The sequence below is a fragment of the Pelobates fuscus genome, chromosome 11 (genome assembly GCF_036172605.1).
Source record: "Pelobates fuscus isolate aPelFus1 chromosome 11, aPelFus1.pri, whole genome shotgun sequence".
NCBI classification, from domain to species: Eukaryota; Metazoa; Chordata; class Amphibia; order Anura; family Pelobatidae; genus Pelobates; species Pelobates fuscus.
In genome coordinates, this window is record NC_086327.1 from 131,615,023 (window position 1) to 131,635,978 (window position 20,956).

The 20,956-nt window shown below is 42.1% G+C and overlaps 1 protein-coding gene and 1 long non-coding RNA gene across 2 annotated transcripts in view; both read left to right on the forward strand.

The window, feature by feature from the left end:
• LOC134577734 (uncharacterized) overlaps positions 1-20,956 on the forward strand; it is a 139,512-nt gene that overhangs the window by 70,678 nt on the left and 47,878 nt on the right. The window lies entirely within an intron of this gene.
• On the forward strand, positions 32-20,812 carry FOXRED1 (FAD dependent oxidoreductase domain containing 1). The gene is made up of 11 exons (XM_063437036.1): positions 32-211; positions 3,173-3,396; positions 7,022-7,132; positions 8,019-8,137; positions 8,698-8,792; positions 12,692-12,793; positions 13,235-13,311; positions 13,796-13,956; positions 15,764-15,893; positions 16,727-16,831; positions 18,946-20,812. Exons 1-11 carry the CDS (start codon positions 70-72, stop codon positions 19,198-19,200), a joined length of 1,521 nt encoding a protein of 506 aa, XP_063293106.1. The 5' UTR covers positions 32-69; the 3' UTR covers positions 19,201-20,812.

Sequence of the window (20,956 nt, forward strand, 5' to 3'; positions counted from 1 at the left end):
ACTGCTCCAGTGGTCCTGGTCGCGTCTTGATGACGCAGTAAAAGCGCCGTCTTGGTCTCAGCTGTCAGCATGTTGATGGTCAGGGGTTGCTCGGGGGGTAAATCCTGGGGTTATCTTCTGAGGGGGCTGGCTGTCCTGGGGGCCCCCAGGAGCCCACACAGGGGACTGAGAACCTCTCACTGTCTCAGCAAAAAGGAAGATTTCTTCAAAGGTAAATCAGAACCCCCCCCAGGGGACATATAGAACCTGTATAATAATAATAATAATAATCAGACCCCCCCCCAGGGACATATAGAACCTGTATAATAATAATAATAATCAGATCCCCCCCAGGGGACATATAGAACCTGTATAATAATAATAATAATAATCAGACCCCCCCCCAGGGGACATATAGAACCTGTATAATAATAATAATAATAATCAGACCCCCCCAGGGACATATAGAACCTGTATAATAATAATAATAATCAGACCCCCCCAGGGGACATATAGAACCTGTGTAATAATAATAATAATAATAATAATCAGACCCCCCTCCCCCCCAGGGGACATATAGAACCTGTATAATAATAATAATAATCAGACCCCCCCCCCAGGGGACATATAGAACCTGTATAATAATAATAATAATAATAATAATAATCAGACCCCCCCAGGGGACATATAGAACCTGTATAATAATAATAATAATCAGACCCCCCCAGGGGACATATAGAACCTGTATAATAATAATAATAATCAGACCCCCCCAGGGGACATATAGAACCTGTATAATAATAATAATAATCAGACCCCCCCCCCCCCAGGGGACATATAGAACCTGTATAATAATAATAATAATCAGACCCCTCCCCCCCAGGGGACATATAGAACCTGTATAATAATAATAATAATAATCAGACCCCCCCAGGGGACATATAGAACCTGTATAATAATAATAATAATAATCAGACCCCCCCTCCCCCCCCCAGGGGACATATAGAACCTGTATAATAATAATAATAATAATCAGACCCCCCCTCCCCCCCCAGGGGACATATAGAACCTGTATAATAATAATAATAATAATAATCAGACCCCCTCCCCCAGGGGACATATAGAACCTGTATAATAATAATCAGACCCCCCCAGGACCTGTATAATAATAATCAGACCCCCCCAGGACCTGTATAATAATAATCAGACCCCCCCCCAGGACCTGTATAATAATAATCAGACCCCACCCAGGACCTGTATAATAATAATAATCATACCCCACCCAGGACCTGTATAATAATAATCAGACCCCCCCAGGACCTGTATAATAATCAGCCCCCCAGGACCTGTATAATAATCAGCCCCCCAGGACCTGTATAATAATCAGCCCCCCAGGACCTGTATAATAATCAGCCCCCAGGACCTGTATAATAATCAGCCCCCCAGGACCTGTATAATAATCAACCCCCCAGGACTTGTATAATAATAATCATACCCCCCAGGACCTGTATAATAATCAACCCCCCAGGATCGGTATAATAATAATCAGATCAGGGGCTAGCTAGAACCTTTATTATAATAATAATCCCTCAGGGCGCATACAGGCACTGTATTATAATAATTAGACCCACAGGGGGAATCCAGGACCTGGTATCATAATTATGAATTATTATCTCAGACATATAAAAGGGACCAGCCACTAGGAGAAAAGTTGAGTAAAATCCCCTTTTATCTCCATAAAGAAGGGGTGGAGGACCTAAACCTTTATTCCAGCACTATAGTGTTAATGTACTGGTGGATGAAGTTCACTAGTAGAGATTTGTAATTATTAATCCCAGATTATCTAAACCTTTTCATTTAATGGAGTGTCAGCATAATATAAGGGTGACTGCAAGGTTAAAAGAGTTATTGTGTACTCAGAATTTTTACATCAGTACACAAAAAAGTTACCTGCACAGGTGGATGGTAAAAAAAAAAAGGAACATATGGAGTCGGCGGCAGCACTGTTACATTGTCGTGGGATTTTGAACACATGGCTTAATGTTGTTTGTTTATATTTATTTTTGTATTAAGCAGTTATGTTACAGTGTTGCAGTGTTCCTTATTAAGGGTTAATAACAGGGGTCGAGTACTGGGGAATAAAGTGTGGGAACTCACCCAAAGTTCCACCATCTCCCCCTTCCCCCCAAAAATAAAAAATTATACTTGTATGCAAATATAAACACACATACACTCACACTCTCACAGACTCACACACACACACTTACAGACATACACACAAATTATTCATATTTATTCATGACGTCATATTCCGGCTCCCGGCGACAGGAAAGGTAAGTCACGGCTTGCTGCTGCCCTCCCCCCCCCCCCCACCAGGACCGCCGGGTTGTAATGAGCCCGGCGGTCATGGTATGTATTATCGGCAATATTGATATCTATATTGTCCAATACCGATATTGCCGAAAATACAGAGTATCTGCCGATAATCTCAGTAAAACCGATAATCGGTCGATCCCTAATGATGTCTGCAGACAGCAGGCAGATCAGAAGCTGCAGACTTGAATACAAGTAAGATTTTACTATATTTAGGGAGGCAAGAGGGATACGGGGGGACTGGATAGTGGTTTTAACACTATAGGGCCAGGAATTCATGTTTGTGTTCCTGACCCGCTAGTGCTCCTTTAAAGCTGCACTGTCATGCTGAACTTACCTTTCTTTAATCGATTCCTCTTCTCTCCCTCAGGATCTGTTCTTCATTTCTTCCTGTCTGCTTTAGTTTTCTTTAAAACATAAGACAAAGTAGGGACTTTGTCTTATGGAGGTTTCCTACGCTTGACCAGCGGAGTAAAAAAGTGTGCTTCGTTTCCGGTGATCAAAACGATTTCCCCCACAATCAGACAGAACGCCGGCGAAACTACCGAATTTCCATCAGTTTCATTTATCATATCTGACTAATGGAACTACTGATGTGTGCTCAGAGCGCTCACTGAGCTTCGATTGTCTGGCATCAAGTAGATTATTTTTTTTTTTTTTGCGTTTTTTTTTTTTTCAAAATTTATAGTCTTCACATCTATTTCTTGATTGGTGTTCTAAGATTAGAGACACCTTCTCATTGGTTGCAATTTATCGTTCCAGAGATACACTCCTTTTTATTCAGTCGGTGATCTTTCTGTGTTTTCCGTTCTTCTTCCAGGGCTGGATAGAGAGTTTGTTACGTTCCATAAGAAGCTAAAGGAGAGTCTGCCCTCTAGTGACTGGAATCCATTTCCTACCACCTCGTCCAATCTGCCCCCTGAACGAGCCGATGTAGTCATTGTTGGGGGAGGGGTGATTGGTTGGTCTATCGCTTATTGGCTGAAACAGAAGGAGAACAGACGGGGGGCTCTGCGTGTGGTTGTGGTAGAACGAGATCCAACGGTGAGTTCTGAACACTGCTGGGTCTGTCACATGGAATCACAGTTACAGATTCTCTTACTAATGTTAATCAAGTCTAATAATGTATATAACGTGAAACCAAAAAGTGGAAACCACATTCAATAAGCATACAATGAAAATACAACCTGGAAAATATAACCAGAGTAGGTATATTCTCTATAAGAGTAATATTGAGTCTAGAATGACAACAAATATATACAAATCATAGCGTAACACAATTAGAGATTAATAGTGAAAATGTGAGGCTAGTAGCAAACTCACAAACAGCGATGAAAATCAGGGTTCTCACCCCCCTGGGGTATATGTAGTATGTAACTTGATAGTAGATTCAAGTATATAGATGTCTTCAAAGAAATGGATAAAAAGAGCCATACATGGTGAAGTATGTAGTAAAATTACAAAACAAATTTATTGATTGCACCTACAAACAAAGAAGAGTTATGGGCATGTCTCCACTGCAAGTGGAACTGGATAGCAGCGTGGTGGATTGGAGCAAAAAACCAGCTTGAAGAACCCAGCAAACAGGTAGATCAATAAAATATTAAAATATAAAAAACAACAACGAAAAGTCCGATATCCAATAATGTATATAGCACCAACATGCTCCATAACGCTGTACAAGTGTACCAAGACTGGTAGAAATGGTAATGAAGTGAGATCCCTGTTATTACATAACTGCTCGTCAAAGTTGGATAAGTGGAAACAAGGAAAACATTGAATGAAAAATGTCGTTTCTACCTATTGTTTGCAAACAGTATGGCAGTCCGTTTAATAAAATTGTGAGCCTCATTTGGAAACATCTCCCGGTTTTGAGTCTAGATAATTTGTATAGATAAGTTTTAGTGCGAGAAAATCGAAATCTCTGAGATCCTATTGATCTCCCGGTCTGTTTATGAGAAATAAACGATGAAAACCAGATACATGGATTACATTCAGGGGGAAGCATAAATGTGGCACTTTACGTTGAAAGATAATTACAAATAGGGTGTATGAAATCCAGAATTTTATTTACCTTCTAAGATATCAGAACATGTTAATAGTATTAAATCTGAATCCGCGAAACAAACCATTTTATATAATGCGAGGAAGTGATTTATACTCGTTTAGGGGAATTGAGAGGCGCAGATCAGGACCTAGAGAAAATCGTTTCTAAATAGAGAACTGTATTGGAGACTCACCTTACAAACTCAGGCACTAATTGGGCTTAATTTGGAATGAGATGTTAATGGGATTTAGACATTAATTCAGTTTATACGTTAGCCCTTAATAACAATGTATCTATCTTTTGGTTGGTTTTTATACCAACTAAAAAAATTGCCTGATTCAAACACAGCCCTGGCCAATCAGCATCTCCTCATCGAGATGAATTGAATCAATGTATCTCTATGAGGAAAGTTCAGTGTCTGCATGCAGAGGGAGGAGATACTGAATGTTTGGATGCATTTTAGGCAGCCATGACCCAGGAAGGATCTCTAACAGCCATCTGAGGAGTGGCCAGTGGAGGTATCCCTAGGCTGTAATGCAAACACTGCATTTTCTCTGAAGGTAAAGATTCTACTCACCAGAACAAATTCAATAAGCTCTAGTGACCAAAGTTATTTCGTTTCATACAGCTGTTTAAAGACAATATATATAATATATATATTAATAGCTTACATATGCAGTTTATAATGTTTCCCTAATATCGGATAGAAATGAACAGACTATACATACAATCTATCTCTGGCTTTAGTTGGTAACTGTAGCTTATCCTATATAGCAAGCATGTCAAACTAGCGGCCCATGGGCCGCATGCGGCCCACAAGGGACATCTTTGTGGCCCGGCGAGCCGCAAGTACATGCCTAGTGTTCCAAGCATAGTAGGCACCTGCTTTCCCCATATTGCAGGTGCCTACTCTGCTAACACTTACCTGGCTGGGGAGGAGGGCCAGCGAGGGAGCTCAATGTTCCTGCTCCTAACTGCTCCCTTGCGCACGCCTCGTCTGTATTAAAGCCGGGCATCAATAAACTTCGCGAGGGAGCAGTGAGGGGCAGATAGAAGGACCCCGGGGAGAAGCCCCACATTGGCTCCAAAAGGTAGGGAGCAATAAAGAAAAGTATGTGTATGCAAGAATGTGTCAGTGAGTGTGTGTGTATGTGTTGGTCAGTGTTGCATTGGCTGCGACTGGACAGTGGCGTGCATGGAGGTACGCAACGCCACGTCACATTCCAACGTGACATCAACATGCTCCACCTTCACAGGGTTTCAAGAAGTAGCGGGAGGATCAGATTTGGCACAGGGTCGGGACGGCGCCATTTGGGGTATACCAGAGGCCAGACTCCGGAGTCGCATACTGGCAGCGGCAATGGGAGTGGAGTCTGCTTGTTGGCTTGAGAGGGGTGCTGGGATTTAGTAGAGGGGGAGGACTGGGATTTAGTATATGGGGGAAGAGGGGGACTGGGATTTAGTAGAGGGGGGGGGGGTGCTGTGTTTTTCAAATTTTCAAAATAAACCTACGTTTCTATGAAAAAAAAATCTTTTTGCGGCCCACATAAACTTAAACCTTGGTTATTTGGCCCATGCTAGACTTTGAGTTTGACATGCTTGCTATATAGGATCCAGAATAACAGGGACTCGAATACGTCTTTACTTAGTGGAATCATATCCGTTTAGCTATATTATGTTTTCAATTAAACTAGTTACTAAATGTATTTAATTTATATAATGCTTATCTTTATATACATTGTGTCTATTAATGGTCTGTTACTGTGTATTGAGTCAGTGCAGGATCCAGAAAAATAGCTGTTCGATGGCAATGCTTTATTGGAAGCATTGTTGGAATAGATATGTTGTGTAATATGAAGGGTTCATTCCATAGCACAAGGTACCGTTTGGATCCTGTGACTTTAATAATCGGAGACTTTTCTTTTAGTTCTTGATTTAAAATTGCTCTCAGCAACTCGATTTAACACTTAGTTTTCATGGTTGGGAGAAGTTCCCCGTGTTTAGCTACAGGATTAGTGTCCTAAATGGAACTTCTATAAATTTCTCATTGTTTGTAAACTCCAAGGGGCTAACTTTTCGAGCTGAGAGCAATCTAGGATATATGGGATAGGGGAAGGATCCAGCTTGGTTTCTTCCTTCCCATCCGTTTCATATTCCAATTTGTTTGTTTTTAACGCTGAAGAAAACAAACACAAATTGTTCCCATTTATATCTTTGAAGGTCTCTATGAGTGTGTTTAACTTCTCCTGTCTCCTCTCTCAAAACATGAAGATGAATTTGAGTTCAGATCTCAGTTTCTATGGTGATAATATGATTCTAAGATGTATTCACTAAACCATGAATTGTGGAAAGTGGCAGGAAATAATATACTTCAACTGAAGTTAAACAAAACTTAGACAAAAATTACAATTCCTATGTGAAATCACTACAATTTCCAATTCAGTGAAAAATATGTAAAAGATCTTGCTTCTAGTCTGAATGTTAAATTCCTGTGGCCTCTCACATCAGATCCCGCCACATTTCCCAGAGTTACTTGCTCCTGTACCGCGGGTCTAGAGGGGTAAATTGGGGGGAGTTAAGTCTGTGGATTTTCACCATAAATAATGTGTTCTCTCTCTGCAGTACTCTCGTGCATCCACTGTCCTGTCAGCAGGTGGAATTCGTCAGCAATTCTCCCGACCAGAGAACATCCTTATATCGCTGTTTGGCGCCCAGTTTCTACGCAATATAAATGTAAGGTCAGATTGTGCTGTATGGTGGGTTCTCTCTCTTTCTCTGTGACATGGCCCTAGGTGGGATCAGTACTGTATCGTGGGTGTTCTCTCCCTCTCCCTCTCAGGTGGGATCAGTGCTGTATGGTGGGTTCTCTCTCTGTGACATGGCCCCCTGGTGGGATCAGTGCTGTATGGTGGGTTCACTCTCTCGGTGTGACACGGCCCCAGGTGGGATCAGTGCTGTATGGTGGGTTTTCTCTCTCTCTCTCTCTCTGTGTGACACTGCCCCAGGTGGGATCAGTGCTGTATGGTGGGTTTTCTCTCTCTCTCTCTCTCTGTGACATGGCCCCCTGGTGGGATCAGTGCTGTATGATGGGTTTACTCTCTCGGTGTGACACGGCCCCAGGTGGGATCAGTGCTGTATGGTGGATTTTCTCTCTCTCTCTCTGTGACACTGCCCCAGGTGGGATCAGTGCTGTATGGTGGGTTTTCTCTCTCTCTCTCTCTGTGTGACACTGCCCCAGGTGGGATCAGTGCTGTATGGTGGATTCTCTCTGTGACACGGCCCCAGGTGGGATCAGTGCTGTATGGTGGTCTCTCTCAGTCAGGGATATTCGCTAAAGTGAGATATCAAAAATATTTTCAGATTTCAGGTCAGTCAATGATCACTGAAATAATAAGGGGATCTCAGTGTTCAGCTGTAATTTAGGGGTGTGGAGGTTGCAGATTCTGTAAAAAACATGAAGAAAACTTAAATTCTTAATAGAATGTTTCAGGTTTATTGTAATTGAAATGACTGGAGATGGCTGTTGTGGTTACAAATGGTGGTTTTCTCGGTGGAAATATATATACTACAAATGTATAGCCTACCGGTGACTGTTATCCATGAATTGTAATCTTTTCAGGAACACCTGGGAGTGGTGAATGAGGATCCAATAGACATTCAGTTCAATCCGTCCGGCTATCTTTTCTTGGCCAGTGAGGAAGGAGCTTCCATACTGGAGGAAAACTATAAGGTCCAGAGGTAAGTGTAGCTCCGTTTAACCCTGAATGAGAATGTCTGGGATGGGTGTCATAGTATGGCCCCTGCTGGACATTCTGGGTATGGCCTTGGGCACATCTTGACATTCATTATTACTGAGACTATCAGCCAGTAGCCACACTCTGTGCCTCAATCATTGCATGGGATCACAGGAGTCACCAATTACTGATCCAAAGGAGGATTGGACGCAGACTGGATCTTTCTTAAATTAATAAATTAATATTTCTAAAATCGAAACATGCTCACAAAAGCGTCACCTGACAGTTAATTGTGTTTTTCTGCTATTATAATTCGTTGTGTAATAAGCCTGCCTTACATGATAAAATAGAAGATATAAATACTTTGTTGTTTTATTATATACCATGTATTGAAGTTATTTCAATCACTAACAGCCCATGTGCGCAGCCCTGGGATTTTCAAGTCACACCCTCTGCTGCAGGACCCTGTGTGGCTGTGCAGTCATTGACTTTCTACAGCAGATAATACTTGACATCTGAATAGACCCAGCTGTAATTAGCATTTCTTTATACCATTTAATGCAGAGAGTGTGGAGCCCAAGTTGCCCTCCTGTCCGCAGAGCAGCTGAAGAAGAAGTTACCGTGGATCAATACAGATGGCGTGGCATTGGCTTCCTATGGTGAGAGGCGTTGGTTATATGGGTGCCGTCTCACTGAAAGGGACGTGCAAAGCTCTGGATATTACGTTAAAGTGTTGGGAGCCGACTTTCTTGGAAAAACAGCTAAACCAGAAATAAATGCGAAAGCATCTAGGACAGTGATGGCAAACCTTTTTGAGCCCGAGTGCCCAAACCGTAATACATGCCAATTTTTTTCCCCTCAAAGTGCCAAAACGGCAATTAAACCTGAATACTGAGGTTTAAGTTTAGAAAAAACAACTCATACAGTTGTCCGAACTAATTAACATCTCTGTGTGTGTATTAAGCAGTTTGTGTGTGTGCTCGGCAGTCTGTCTGTATACATTAAGCAGTCTGTCTATATGTGTATTTAGCAGTCTGTCTGTATGTGTATTTAGCAGTCTGTCTGTGTACTTAGCAGTCTGTCTGTGTACTTAGCAGTCTGTCTGTGTACTTAGCAGTCTGTCTGTGTACTTAGCAGTCTGTCTGTGTACTTAGCAGTCTGTCTGTATTTAGCAGACTGCTGAATACACAGTCTGCTGAATACACACACAGACTGCAAAATACACACACACACACACACACACACACACACAGACTGCCGAGTACACACACAGACTGCTAAATACACACACACACAGACTGCTGAGTACACACACACACACACACAGACTGCTAAATACACACACACACACACACATATATACTGCTAAATACACACACACTGCTGAGTACACACACACACACTGCTGAGTACACACACACACACTGCTGAGTACACACACACAGCTGAGTACACACACACACAGCTGAGAACACACACACACACACAGACTCCTAAATACACACACACACACTGCTGAGTACACACACACACACAGACTGCTGAGTACACACACAGACTGCTGAGTGTACACACACACACACACACAGACTGCTGAGTACACACACACACACACACACACACACACACACAGACTGCTGAGTGTACACATACTGCATTGAGGGGTACAGTGTATGTGTTTGTGTGTGGGGTGATGTGTTTGTGTGTAGGGTGATGTGTGTGTGGGGTGGTTTGTGTGTTTGGTGGGTGGTGTGTGTTTGGGTGGGGTGATGTGTTTGGGTGGGGTGATGTGTGTGGGTGGGGTGATGTGTTTGTGGGGGGGTGGGGTGATGTGTGTGTGTGTGTGTGTGTGTGTTTGTGTGGGGTGATGGGTGATGTGTGTGTGTTTGTGTGGGGTGATATCTGTAGGGCAGGGGTGCTGTGTGTATGTCGTCCCGCTTCCCCCCCCACACTGTTTTCTTTCCCCCCATCCCTCCCTCAGTTTTCTTTCCCCCATCCCACACTCAGTTTTCTCCCCCCATACCTCCCTCAGTTTTCTTTCCCCCATCCCACACTCAGTTTTCTCCCCCCATACCCCCCCATTGGGCAATTTGTTTTTTCCTCATATCACGGATATGAGCACTGGGCACTGGTGGTTTTAGCACCATGTTAATCACTTAATGTATATTTGATTTACTCTTTCTTTTCTATGCCTGTCTAGCTAGATTAACAGGGAGAGAGGCTTTATAAATTAAACCAGCAGTCCGAATTTGACTGTTATTATGACTGTCTACCGTCCTCAATCTCCCTTTACCTCTGTACTAGCTCCAATTGGAGCCTCTGTCTACTCTGTATCTATCATTAGTATTTTTTTGTAAGAGGTATTTATGGTTGTGATTTGGGGACCTATAATCCTTTTTGTACAGGATTTACAGGGAGAGAGGTTGTTTAAATTTAAAACTAGCAGTCCGAATTTGACTGCTATTAACACTGCATACCCTCCTCAATCTCCCTTCACCCCTGTACTAGCCTCATTTGGAGCCTCTGTTTACCCTGTATCTACTACTATCTCTATAGGAGGTATTTATGGTTGGGACTTGGGGATTTTTCTCATCTCCTTATAGTGCACTATATTAAAGCTGATAATTAGGGGTGAGTTGCTGTTGCCATTTGGCTCATTATATCCCTACCTATACATATCCTTCTATTGACAGGCGTGGAATCCTAGTACCACTGTATATACTTTATTTATTTTTTGCATTTAGCAGTAACTTTTTGTATATACTTCATTTTTGGTATTTAGTAGCATTTTTTCTGCTCATGGGTCTATAGTGACACCCTTAGCGGTTCACAGCTACACCTGTTACCGACAGCCAGCATTATAATCCTAGACACTGTCGCTATAGTTATTTCCAGAGATGCGGTTAGTTTCATTTGATTTCTTGAATCTGACCACATCTGTCCTTTTTGTTGTTTGATTTTGTATATATGGGGTTATGCCCCTTCTTGAGACATCTGGAGTCTCTAATTGGTACACCAGTCTCTGAGTAGACACTCGGCATTACTTCCTCGGGTTATCCGGGGTTGTCGGCACAGGTGTACACCCAGAGACACTGAACTTTTTGTTCTCTGTTTCCCCCCATACCTCCCTCAGTTTTCTTTCCCCCATCCCACACTCAGTTTTCTCCCCCCATACCTCCCTCAGTTTTCTTTCCCCCATCCCACACTCAGTTTTCTCCCCCCATACCTCGGTCAGTTTTCTTTCCCCCATCCCACACTCAGTTTTCTCCCCCCATCTCTCCCTCAGTTTTCTTCCCCCCTCCCATCTCTCCCTCAGTTTTCTTCCCCCTTCAATTTTCTTTCTACCCCCCATCCCTCCATTAGTTTTCATCCCCTCCCCCCCCCCCACTTGTCCTTGATCTCCTACCTTGTAGCGTGGCCGAGCGCACCGCAGAGCTCAGTTTCCTGTACCCGGCCGGACAGGAAGTGCTCTCTCTGTGAGCACTTCATTTCCGTCCATCCGGGTACAGGAAACATAAGTTCCTGTACCGCGGCGTGCTCGGCAACGCTAGACAGAGTACCTGGCAGGCGCTCACCTCCTGCCGGTCACTTCGGTTTTGCGCCCGCCAGCCGGTGCACCATAAGGCGGCCACTTGTGCGGCCTTATGGATGCGCCGGCGGTGCGCACCCTCCCTCCCTCTGGCGACCTGTGGCCGCGTGCCCACAGAGGGGGCTCGGCGTGCCACCTGTGGCACGCGTGCCATAGGTTCGCCATCACTGATCTAGGATCATGTATGTGTGAACAAGTGGGATACTAACAGTCCATTTTTAAGTTGTTTATGTAGAGATATTTAATATTTGAATAACACAGGTTTTGTGAGTGTGACAAGTCAGAGAAATCCAAGGCAGTTGAAGACGTGTCAGGGGAAATTGGGAAATGGCCGGGGCTTATTATAGAGCGATAGACGAATTGGCAGATAAGAAAATCTCACCTGAAACAAGGAAACCAGTGTATGACGTGAAATGCATTTAGTGTAAAAATTCAGGGTTATTCACTAAAGTGAGAATTCAAAGTGAATTTCACATCTAAAGCCAATGTTGCTGACTTATTTCGGCGATAAATGAGAATCACACTTTGATTCCTGACAATTCCCCCTAGTAAGAAACAGTGATTTTTACCATGGTACGTTAAGCTGGTAGAAGTCGTGTCTGTGTTCTTGCTCTGTAGAAGTCGTGTCTGTGTTTTCGCTCTGTAGAAGTCGTGTCTGTGTTTTCGCTCTGTAGAAGTCGTGTCTGTGTTTTCGCTCTGTAGAAGTCGTGTCTGTGTTTTCGCTCTGTAGAAGTCGTGTCTGTGTTCTCGCTCTGTAGAAGTCGTGTCTGTGTTCTCGCTCTGTAGAAGTCGTGTCTGTGTTCTCGCTCTGTAGAAGTCGTGTCTGTGTTCTCGCTCTGTAGAAGTCGTGTCTGTGTTCTCGCTCTGTAGAAGTCGTGACTGTGTTCTCGCTCTGTAGAAGTCGTGACTGTCGAGTGTCTGTGTTCTCGCTCAGTTTGTCGCAATGTGACACTTTGTGTCTTCATGCAGGACTGGAAAACGAAGGCTGGTTTGATCCGTGGTCTTTACTCAGTGCATTCAAACGCAAAGCTCTCTCGATGGGAGTGTATCACAGCCACTCGGAGGTCATTGGTAAGAGACAATGTTTGGTTTTCTTGGATTATCCTTTTATTTATTTCCTATAAATGTATCTGTTTGTGAACTGGTTAGAGACTAAGCCTGATTTCAGACTTGCCTGTATGTATCGAAGGTAGAAAGTGCATAGAATTAACCTATATTAAAATGCAGGAAGGTAAAATATAGCTCATTGTAAATTGTTTTATCTTTTTAGAAATTAATGATTCCTATGACAGCCCAGATCAAATCAAATACAATCACCGCAAACTCAGGAATGGTTCAGTATCTGTGCGCTTGGTATATTCTTTTATTAAACCTTTCTATTCCTTCTTATGTGAGGAGAGCCAGGAGGTATCTAGGGTTAGTAAACAAGCTCCTTGGAGTCAGGCGCAGGTTAAAAAAGAATGGAGTGTGTGTGTCATTTTCTCCATTGTATTTTATATTTCTCGTTGTCAGGATTCAAACAGAGTGTGCGTGAAATGATCACCGAAGACGGAGAGAGTGTTAATTTTAAGAGAATCAAACATGTGATTGTAAGTATTAATCTCCTGCTAACATACTGCGTTTATGACTATACTAGTTGTATATCCTGGTGTTTACATGTTCCTTTACTCTCTCCCATTCTGTCAGTGCCAAAAATACCTTATTTTCAAACTTTCTTCACCAGCTTTTATTCAGTCTGCGCAAACGAGCACAAACTTCCATGTTTTCATTATACGGAATAGATTTTCATTGTTTGTGGGGATGAATATATGAGGTCAGTCTGTTGTCTCCCCCCAGTTACAGTCCCTTGTCTCTCATTACAGCAAGTTCGTAGATCCAGTACTGTCAATAGTCACGGCAGATTGTAAGACATTTCATGATGTGGATTGCCCAGCAGGATTGCTTTTATAAACCACTTCTTAAATTAGCCAAAAATAAAATGTCCATGTTCGAGGGTTTAAGGGATTTAAGGGATCTCACATGCTGCCAGTCTGTCCACGTTCTATATTTGTAAAGAGAAATGTTTCACTCCAGGTACAGGCACCAAACAGCCTGGAGACACAATCCGTGGAGTGCGCCCTTGTGATCAATGCAGCCGGTGCGTGGTCTTCTAAAGTGGCAGAGATGGCAGGGATTGGTACCGGAGATCCAGACTCGTTAGAAGGATTGAAACTACCAGTTGAACCCCGGAAGAGGTGTTTTCCTAATTTACTAAAAGCATGAATTTCATGTAACACTATAGCCTGAACTATAGTTTGTTTGTTTTTTTAAGGCATACAATCTATGAACAAAAGAGAGAGACAACATTTAATAGAATTTCCAAAAATATAACCCAACCAACCTTTTCCCCCCCACCCAGGAATCGAAGATCCCCTTAATGCAGGGTCTATGCAGCTTTCGGTGCATCCTCCTCTCCTTCTTGCAGATCTTTTATTGATCTATTTCAGTTACAGCATATTAATGAGGCTAATACCTATCAAGTGCATTAAAAGTGTTTTATTGGCTGTTACGTTCCTTAAATGATTTTATTGGCGACTAACTGAGGATTGAGTCATTGACCTTTAAAATAAAGATATACACTTATTACAGTTTACATAACATTCAGTAAATCCACTACTCTAAAATACCTCATCTTTGATTATTCCAAAGGCTAAGTGTGATTTTACAGACACTCTTGTTGGTTTCCTGCTAATTGTGCTGGTTACGAAGAGACCAGAAAATGTAGTGATCACTGGATGTCTATTAGATGTTACAACCGTAATCCTGCAGGAAAGTGAGACATCCCTTTTTCTCTTTGTCTTCCAATTAAAATCTGGTTTTCACATAGCTGGGCTTATTGATCCTGTAAGTAGGCAGACAAAGTAAGCGTTTGGATCCAGTTTTGACCCCTTCCAGAGCATTGTGAAGATTTCCTTTGTGAGCATCAGATTGGGTTTCCCTGCTGCGCCCAGTAATATTTTAGTAAATCCAGTGGATATGCCGTAAAATGTAAAGTAGAATTGCTAAAGGTTTACGGGTTCTAGATTTAGGACATTTGCCCAGACTCATGCTTGATGTGATGAACACAGCCCACATCTGCCCCTTTTTTACGCAAGATGCTACCAAGGAGCTTGTCCATGCTCTAGTTATCTCTCACAGGGATTATTGTAACTCTCTCCTAATTGGTCTTCCCAAAAGCCATATTGCCCCTCTACAGTCTCTAATGAATGCTGCCGCCAGACTGATTTTCCTCTCACACTTCACCCGTCTGTCAGTCCTTACATTGGCATCCTGTATCCTATCGGAGTCAATTCAAAGTGCTAACCCATACCTATAAAGCATTGACCAATTCTAGCCCTTCTTATATCTCTTCATAGATCCACAGGTATGCCCCTTCTCGGTTTCTCCGATCGGCATATGACCTTCTCCTGTCCGCTGCTTGCACCCGTACGGCCAACTCACGCTTGCAGGACTTCTCGCGAGCGGCTCTCTGCCTATGGAATTGCCTGCCTACCGCCATCAGACTCTCCCCTAGTATTCAATTGTTTAAGAAGTGCCTTAAAACACATCTTTTTAGGAGAGCTCATGGCCTCCCAGAGTAACCTCTACCTCGCATACCTGTCTCTTGCTCTCTCCTAAAGGGCAGCACTCTACTCTCTCCTCCGGCTCTGCCTCACTCCCACCTTATTTGATTGCTATTTCCTGTCCTATTGTGTTTTACACCGCACCTCCTATAGACTGTAAGCTCGTTTGAGCAGGGTCCTCTTCAACTTATCGTTCCTGTAAGTTTTCTTGTAATTGTCCTATTTATAGTAAAATTCCCCCCTCTCATAATATTGTAAAGCGCTATGGAATCTGTTGGTGTTTTATAAATGGCAATAATAATAATGCCGGTAGAACGTTGGCTCTTCTTGCTTATTTCCTCATATTCTTTAGATTGGTTTTATATTTTTCTAGAAGCTCAGATACCAGTAAAATTTGGGATTTGAGTCCTCTGATGTCAGTGTGGTTTTTGTGTTCTAGGTACATCTATATGTTCCATTGCCCTAATGGGCCAGGCCTGGACAGTCCACTGCTGATTGACACCTCTGGGGCCTATTACAGGAGAGAAGGACTGGGAGGTAACTACATTGGTGGCATGTCGCCTACTGAGGTGAGTGAGTCTCGCTCTCTGGGGTAATGGTTGCTTCTTACAATGAAAGTGATAATAAAGTCAAACAGTCGGTTTTCATGTGAAACAATGGGCAGACTTCCTGCAAAGTACAGTTTGAAGTTGATCAAAGTTTTTCTGGAGACGTGCATGTGGCGTGGTGTAGTCCAGCCCAGTACCCATCTATGTATATTTTGAATTAGATTATTATTTTATTTTTCTTCTGCAATTTGAGGTGCAGAACCTGTAGCTCCCAAGGACCTTGCTCAATTATAATGCTCCCTGAGGCTCCTGTGGGCCTTGCTCCCTGAGGCTCCTGTGGGCCCTGCTCCATTTATATATGCTCCCTGAAAATGCTGTGGGCCCTGCTCTATTATAATGCTCAGGAGATAACTTGGCTCAGCTAGCCATTAATGCCCCTCAATCTTTGTGATCACTACAATATCGGAAATAAAGGCAAGACCGAGATGTAGGGTGGTATTTTGGGTGGAATAGACCGTGAGAGCTTTAGATGTGCACACAGCAAGTCTAGTTGTACTTTCCTGCGTGTTGACAGTCCAACTTCTGCTAAAAGGTTGTGAGACTAGCAAATCTTGGAAACATTTCACATAGTCCAGTCAAAAACACAATTTCCAACTGTCTGATTCATGTGCCAAAGGGGTGTCTCTACGAACAGGAACAAAAGCGGAATACCTCAGTATTTAAAGCTGAAACGCAGCACAGATAAGGTCCTTGCACCATAATCACTTCAGCAAGCTGAATGTAGATGTGACTGCTTCAAATGTTGTTCTTTTACATGTGTACATGTTCACTCTGTTTTATTATGTTTCCTCCAGGAGGAGGAGCCCGGTGCCAGTAACTTGGAAGTGGATTATGACTTTTTTCACGATAAAGTATGGCCAGCCTTGGCGCAGCGAGTTCCAGCCTTTGAAAATCTAAAAGTAAGTGCTTGCTGTAACGGCACCCCTAGGCATAAAAGGGTTAAACCGCCGTTTAGGAGATCTTCCCTTCCAGAGACACAAACACAGCTACTGTAGACACCAAGCCACCGAACCGGACAAGCATATGAATGCCGTAAACAGCCGAACCGGAACCATACAAATGCTGTAAACAGCCGAATAAAAAAAACATACAAATAGGTTTACACTCCTAGCAGTCGAACTGGAACAGCATACAATAAATACCCCCAAGAACAAGACAAGGCTCTGTTTTGAGGGTCAAGCAGTAAACAGCCAGAGCTGTGGGTTTATTGTTCTTATATGCACATTAGTACCACCCACAGGGTTTTGGAAAACAACTAATAAACATGTACAATACACTCAGACACTCCCACACAAAATCCTCCCCTCTGCCTGTGATACAATTACCTTACACAATGGGTAATGTAATTTTCACAAGCAGAGAAACAGTTTTTTCACATTATTCATAACTTTAAAAGTATGCATCACATTCACATAAAACATTTTCAGAATCAGCATACTCCAAATACAAACATACGTCAAAATCATACAAATTGGTTCAAAAGATAGATCGAAGTCCTTTTGTGACCAAATGAAGCATGGCTTTTCTGCCCAAAACCAGTTCCACAGAGTCTTCTATCCTGGAGATAATTGGGAAGTAATCCAATTATCTCCAAGGACAGAGGCAAAACTCCATTGAACACATGGCAGCAAAAGACAATAAAATACATAAAAATATATAACTGCAGCCATTGCATAAAACAGGTACCATATCATATCTCATACATACAGTTCAATTGCCATGGAGCCAAACTCTTTCACATAGTCTTTCATTATACGAATGGGCTCCATGGCATAGCTATCTGTGGTATCACTATTCAAATAGGGCAAGTACCGAAGGACCCGGCTTTCATGTCTTTGCAGGGGAAAAACAAGCTTTTAAAAATGGGGCCAGAGGCAACAGGCGGGTAACCAGGCTTCTCCAATGCAATGTGGCGAGATTAGTCTCGTCACACTTGCAATGTGCTCAGACTCAAAAGACCTACAACACATACCACAACCACTGTAAATCATGGCTGTGCAGCTTATAACATTAATTTAAAAAAAAAAAGGAAATGATTTAAAAACTTAAATGAAATCTCCACTTGTCCCCAGAGCTTGCAGTTTCCTATCTATTAATTAACTGCACCAGTAAGTTCCACCGTAGGCTGTAGCAAACTCTGCCACCCAGCAGAAAGTTTGTGGAGTGCACATCACCCATAAACAAAATACTTTTACCTTGTTACAATTTAAAGGGATACTATAGTGCCAAGAATACAAAGCTGTATTCCTGCCACTATAGCTCCCTCTGCCTTCCTTCCTGTGCTTAGGACTACTTTTGTGATTCTGAGCAGGCACTCACAGTTAAATGTCTCTGAATTGGGCCGGATAGGGGCTCAGGGCTTGCCAGGGTGAAGCAGCGCCCATCAGGAGGAATGCTCGGTAGTAAGAGGGGCAGACACTGCAGGTTGTTACTGTGCCTGGATCAGGTCGGAGAGAGTAGACTGACTGCCACGGGTTGGACATTGTATCAGGGGACCTTACAAAAAAAAAATTGTGATTCAGCGCACATAAAGGAATGAATTTACCTTATGAAATATATAAACATATATAACATAGGTTCCTCATGTAGAATTGTTCTTTACCTGCTTAAACTACTTCCAGAGACTCAATCCATTCTTCCCTGTGGTCAGCTCCCAAAAGGGCATTCATAGTATATGGGTGGGGTGCTCAGCCCAGTAGGAATCTGGTTTAAATTCCAAATCTTGATATACGATCTAGGGCCCCGAATGTCCCCTTAGTATCGGGTGTAGTCAGTTGGAGTCCTTTCTTATGCCCGTTAATTTTTCTTGCTGTCTTAGTGAATGGCAGGAAGCACCTTTGGGTAGTGGTTCTGATGATATTGCCATTCACTAAGACAGCAAGAAAAATTAACGGGCAGTTTGATATCCAGAAGTGTATTTCTCCCACTGGCAGTAATATTATGTTCTCCAATGCCTTTTCTGTAACAATCTTTTCAGTGGTTTTTATTTACTAAAATTCTCATTCTCCCCCAGGTGAAATCAGCGTGGGCCGGATATTATGATTACAACACATTTGACCAGAATGGGGTGATTGGCATACACCCGCTAGTAAACAATATGTTCTTTGCCACCGGATTCAGTGGCCACGGATTGCAGCAGTCACCTGCCGTGGGCCGTGCAATCGCTGAGCTTATTATAGACGGGCAGTTTAAAACCCTGGATCTGACTGCATTTTCTTTTAAGCGATTTTGTTCTGGAGAACACATCCTCGAGAGGAACATAGTGTGAGGAACGCATTCTGGAGAGGAACAGAATGTATGAACACTTTCAAAATCAGCAATCAGCACGCACAATAGCTCTGTGATACTCTTTATCAAAGGAACCCATCACATGTTCCTAAAAAATATTCTATTATCTGGATGAAAGTTATTAGGGTCCAGAACCATTTATCTAAAAATTCATTAAATTATGAACCACAAATTGCAAATCTAAGGCAAAAAAAAAATGTTAAATTGGAATTTGACCAATTGTGCCAAGATTTACCAGGATAATATCGGCAGTTATTGATCAAACATTCATAAATACAGAATATTCTTATATATTTACATATTTTTCAGTTTAAGACGTTTTAAGAATTTTTTTTTAGAAAAAAAAAAATCAAGCAATGCAAAAAACAACCATTGTGTTTGTACCCTTATTTTTTATCATTTCTTTTGTTTTGGTCATATGGCACTTTTGGAGTTACGGAATTTGGATGATTCGCTCATCGGCCAAAATTCAGGTGAATCACAATTTGCCTGAAGCCAAAAGTCTTCACAAAAGTTTTATTTTTCTTCCATCAACCGTCTCTCTCTCCGTGCCACAGACAGAACTCCGAATCCCACTGAAAATGAGCATGATTGTCCATCACGCTGTTCGTTTGCCTGGTATACATCCATATGGCACTTTGGATATACAGAATTTATAGAACAGAACAGCTGGTTGGTCTAAATTCTGATAAATTGCAATTTGACTGAAATGGAATGCACCAGTCCCCTAACAATATAAAATCGCTACATCCTCTTCTTAAAATACAGCATTGCTTCCGTTCAGAATATAAAGTCAGATTTGTTGTTTTGTTTTTCCCAGAATGAGATCTAATCATTTAGATTAGAATACCTTTATCAAGATTACAAGAACAAAATGGATTTTAAACGGACGTCACCCCAAAGTAAAGAGCAGCTGTATCAGCTAAGCTTAAAACCAAGCCATAACTACCTCTTTCTGCAGTGAGCCTGGACCGGAGGATTTAAGTGACTTTGTAAACCTTTGTCACAGAAGATCTATATTTTTTTAAGTTTTATATTTTTTCTGGAATTGTTTTTATTTTTGTATGGTTTAGGTTAGGCAGGGGAAGACCTGCTAAATGCCACTCGATGCTGCTATGAAACTCCATCTCCGCCCTCTGCGCAATAGGAAAATAACAATGGAGTTTTGAACTCATTTTAATGTTTTGGTCATTACCGTGACTTAGTCTTCATGCAGCAGAATGCCAAGTGCTTCCTCCTTTAGTTCATGGCCAAAAACTGAGGACGGAAAATGTGATGTTAAATAGAAATCTATGACTTACGGCGAGTCTGAATTAAAGTGAATGGAGGAGTCTGCGATCCCAAACTGTCTTGTCTTGTACCAAAGTGCTGGATAAGAAAATAAATGCTTTAACTGCAAAGATCCGTCATTTATCCCTACGAGATTAGGGACAAACTATTCCAAGGGTTATTTTTTTTTTTTTAATCAATTGACTTAGTGAATGTTCTATTGAAAATTTATAATAATTCAAACATTGATTGTAATACGTTACATTTTATGTAATACTTTGCTTTGAATGTATTAATTTCACAATAAAAATACCCGCACGCTTAACCCAGCAGGTCTGTTAAAATTCTCGGTGTCACTACTTGCAATAAACAAGTAACAGGCAAAACATGTCTGATTTCTTACAAGAAATAGATTTGAGAATCTAGAGACTTTCTATAATGAAAATACTTGAAAGAGTGAATTCCAA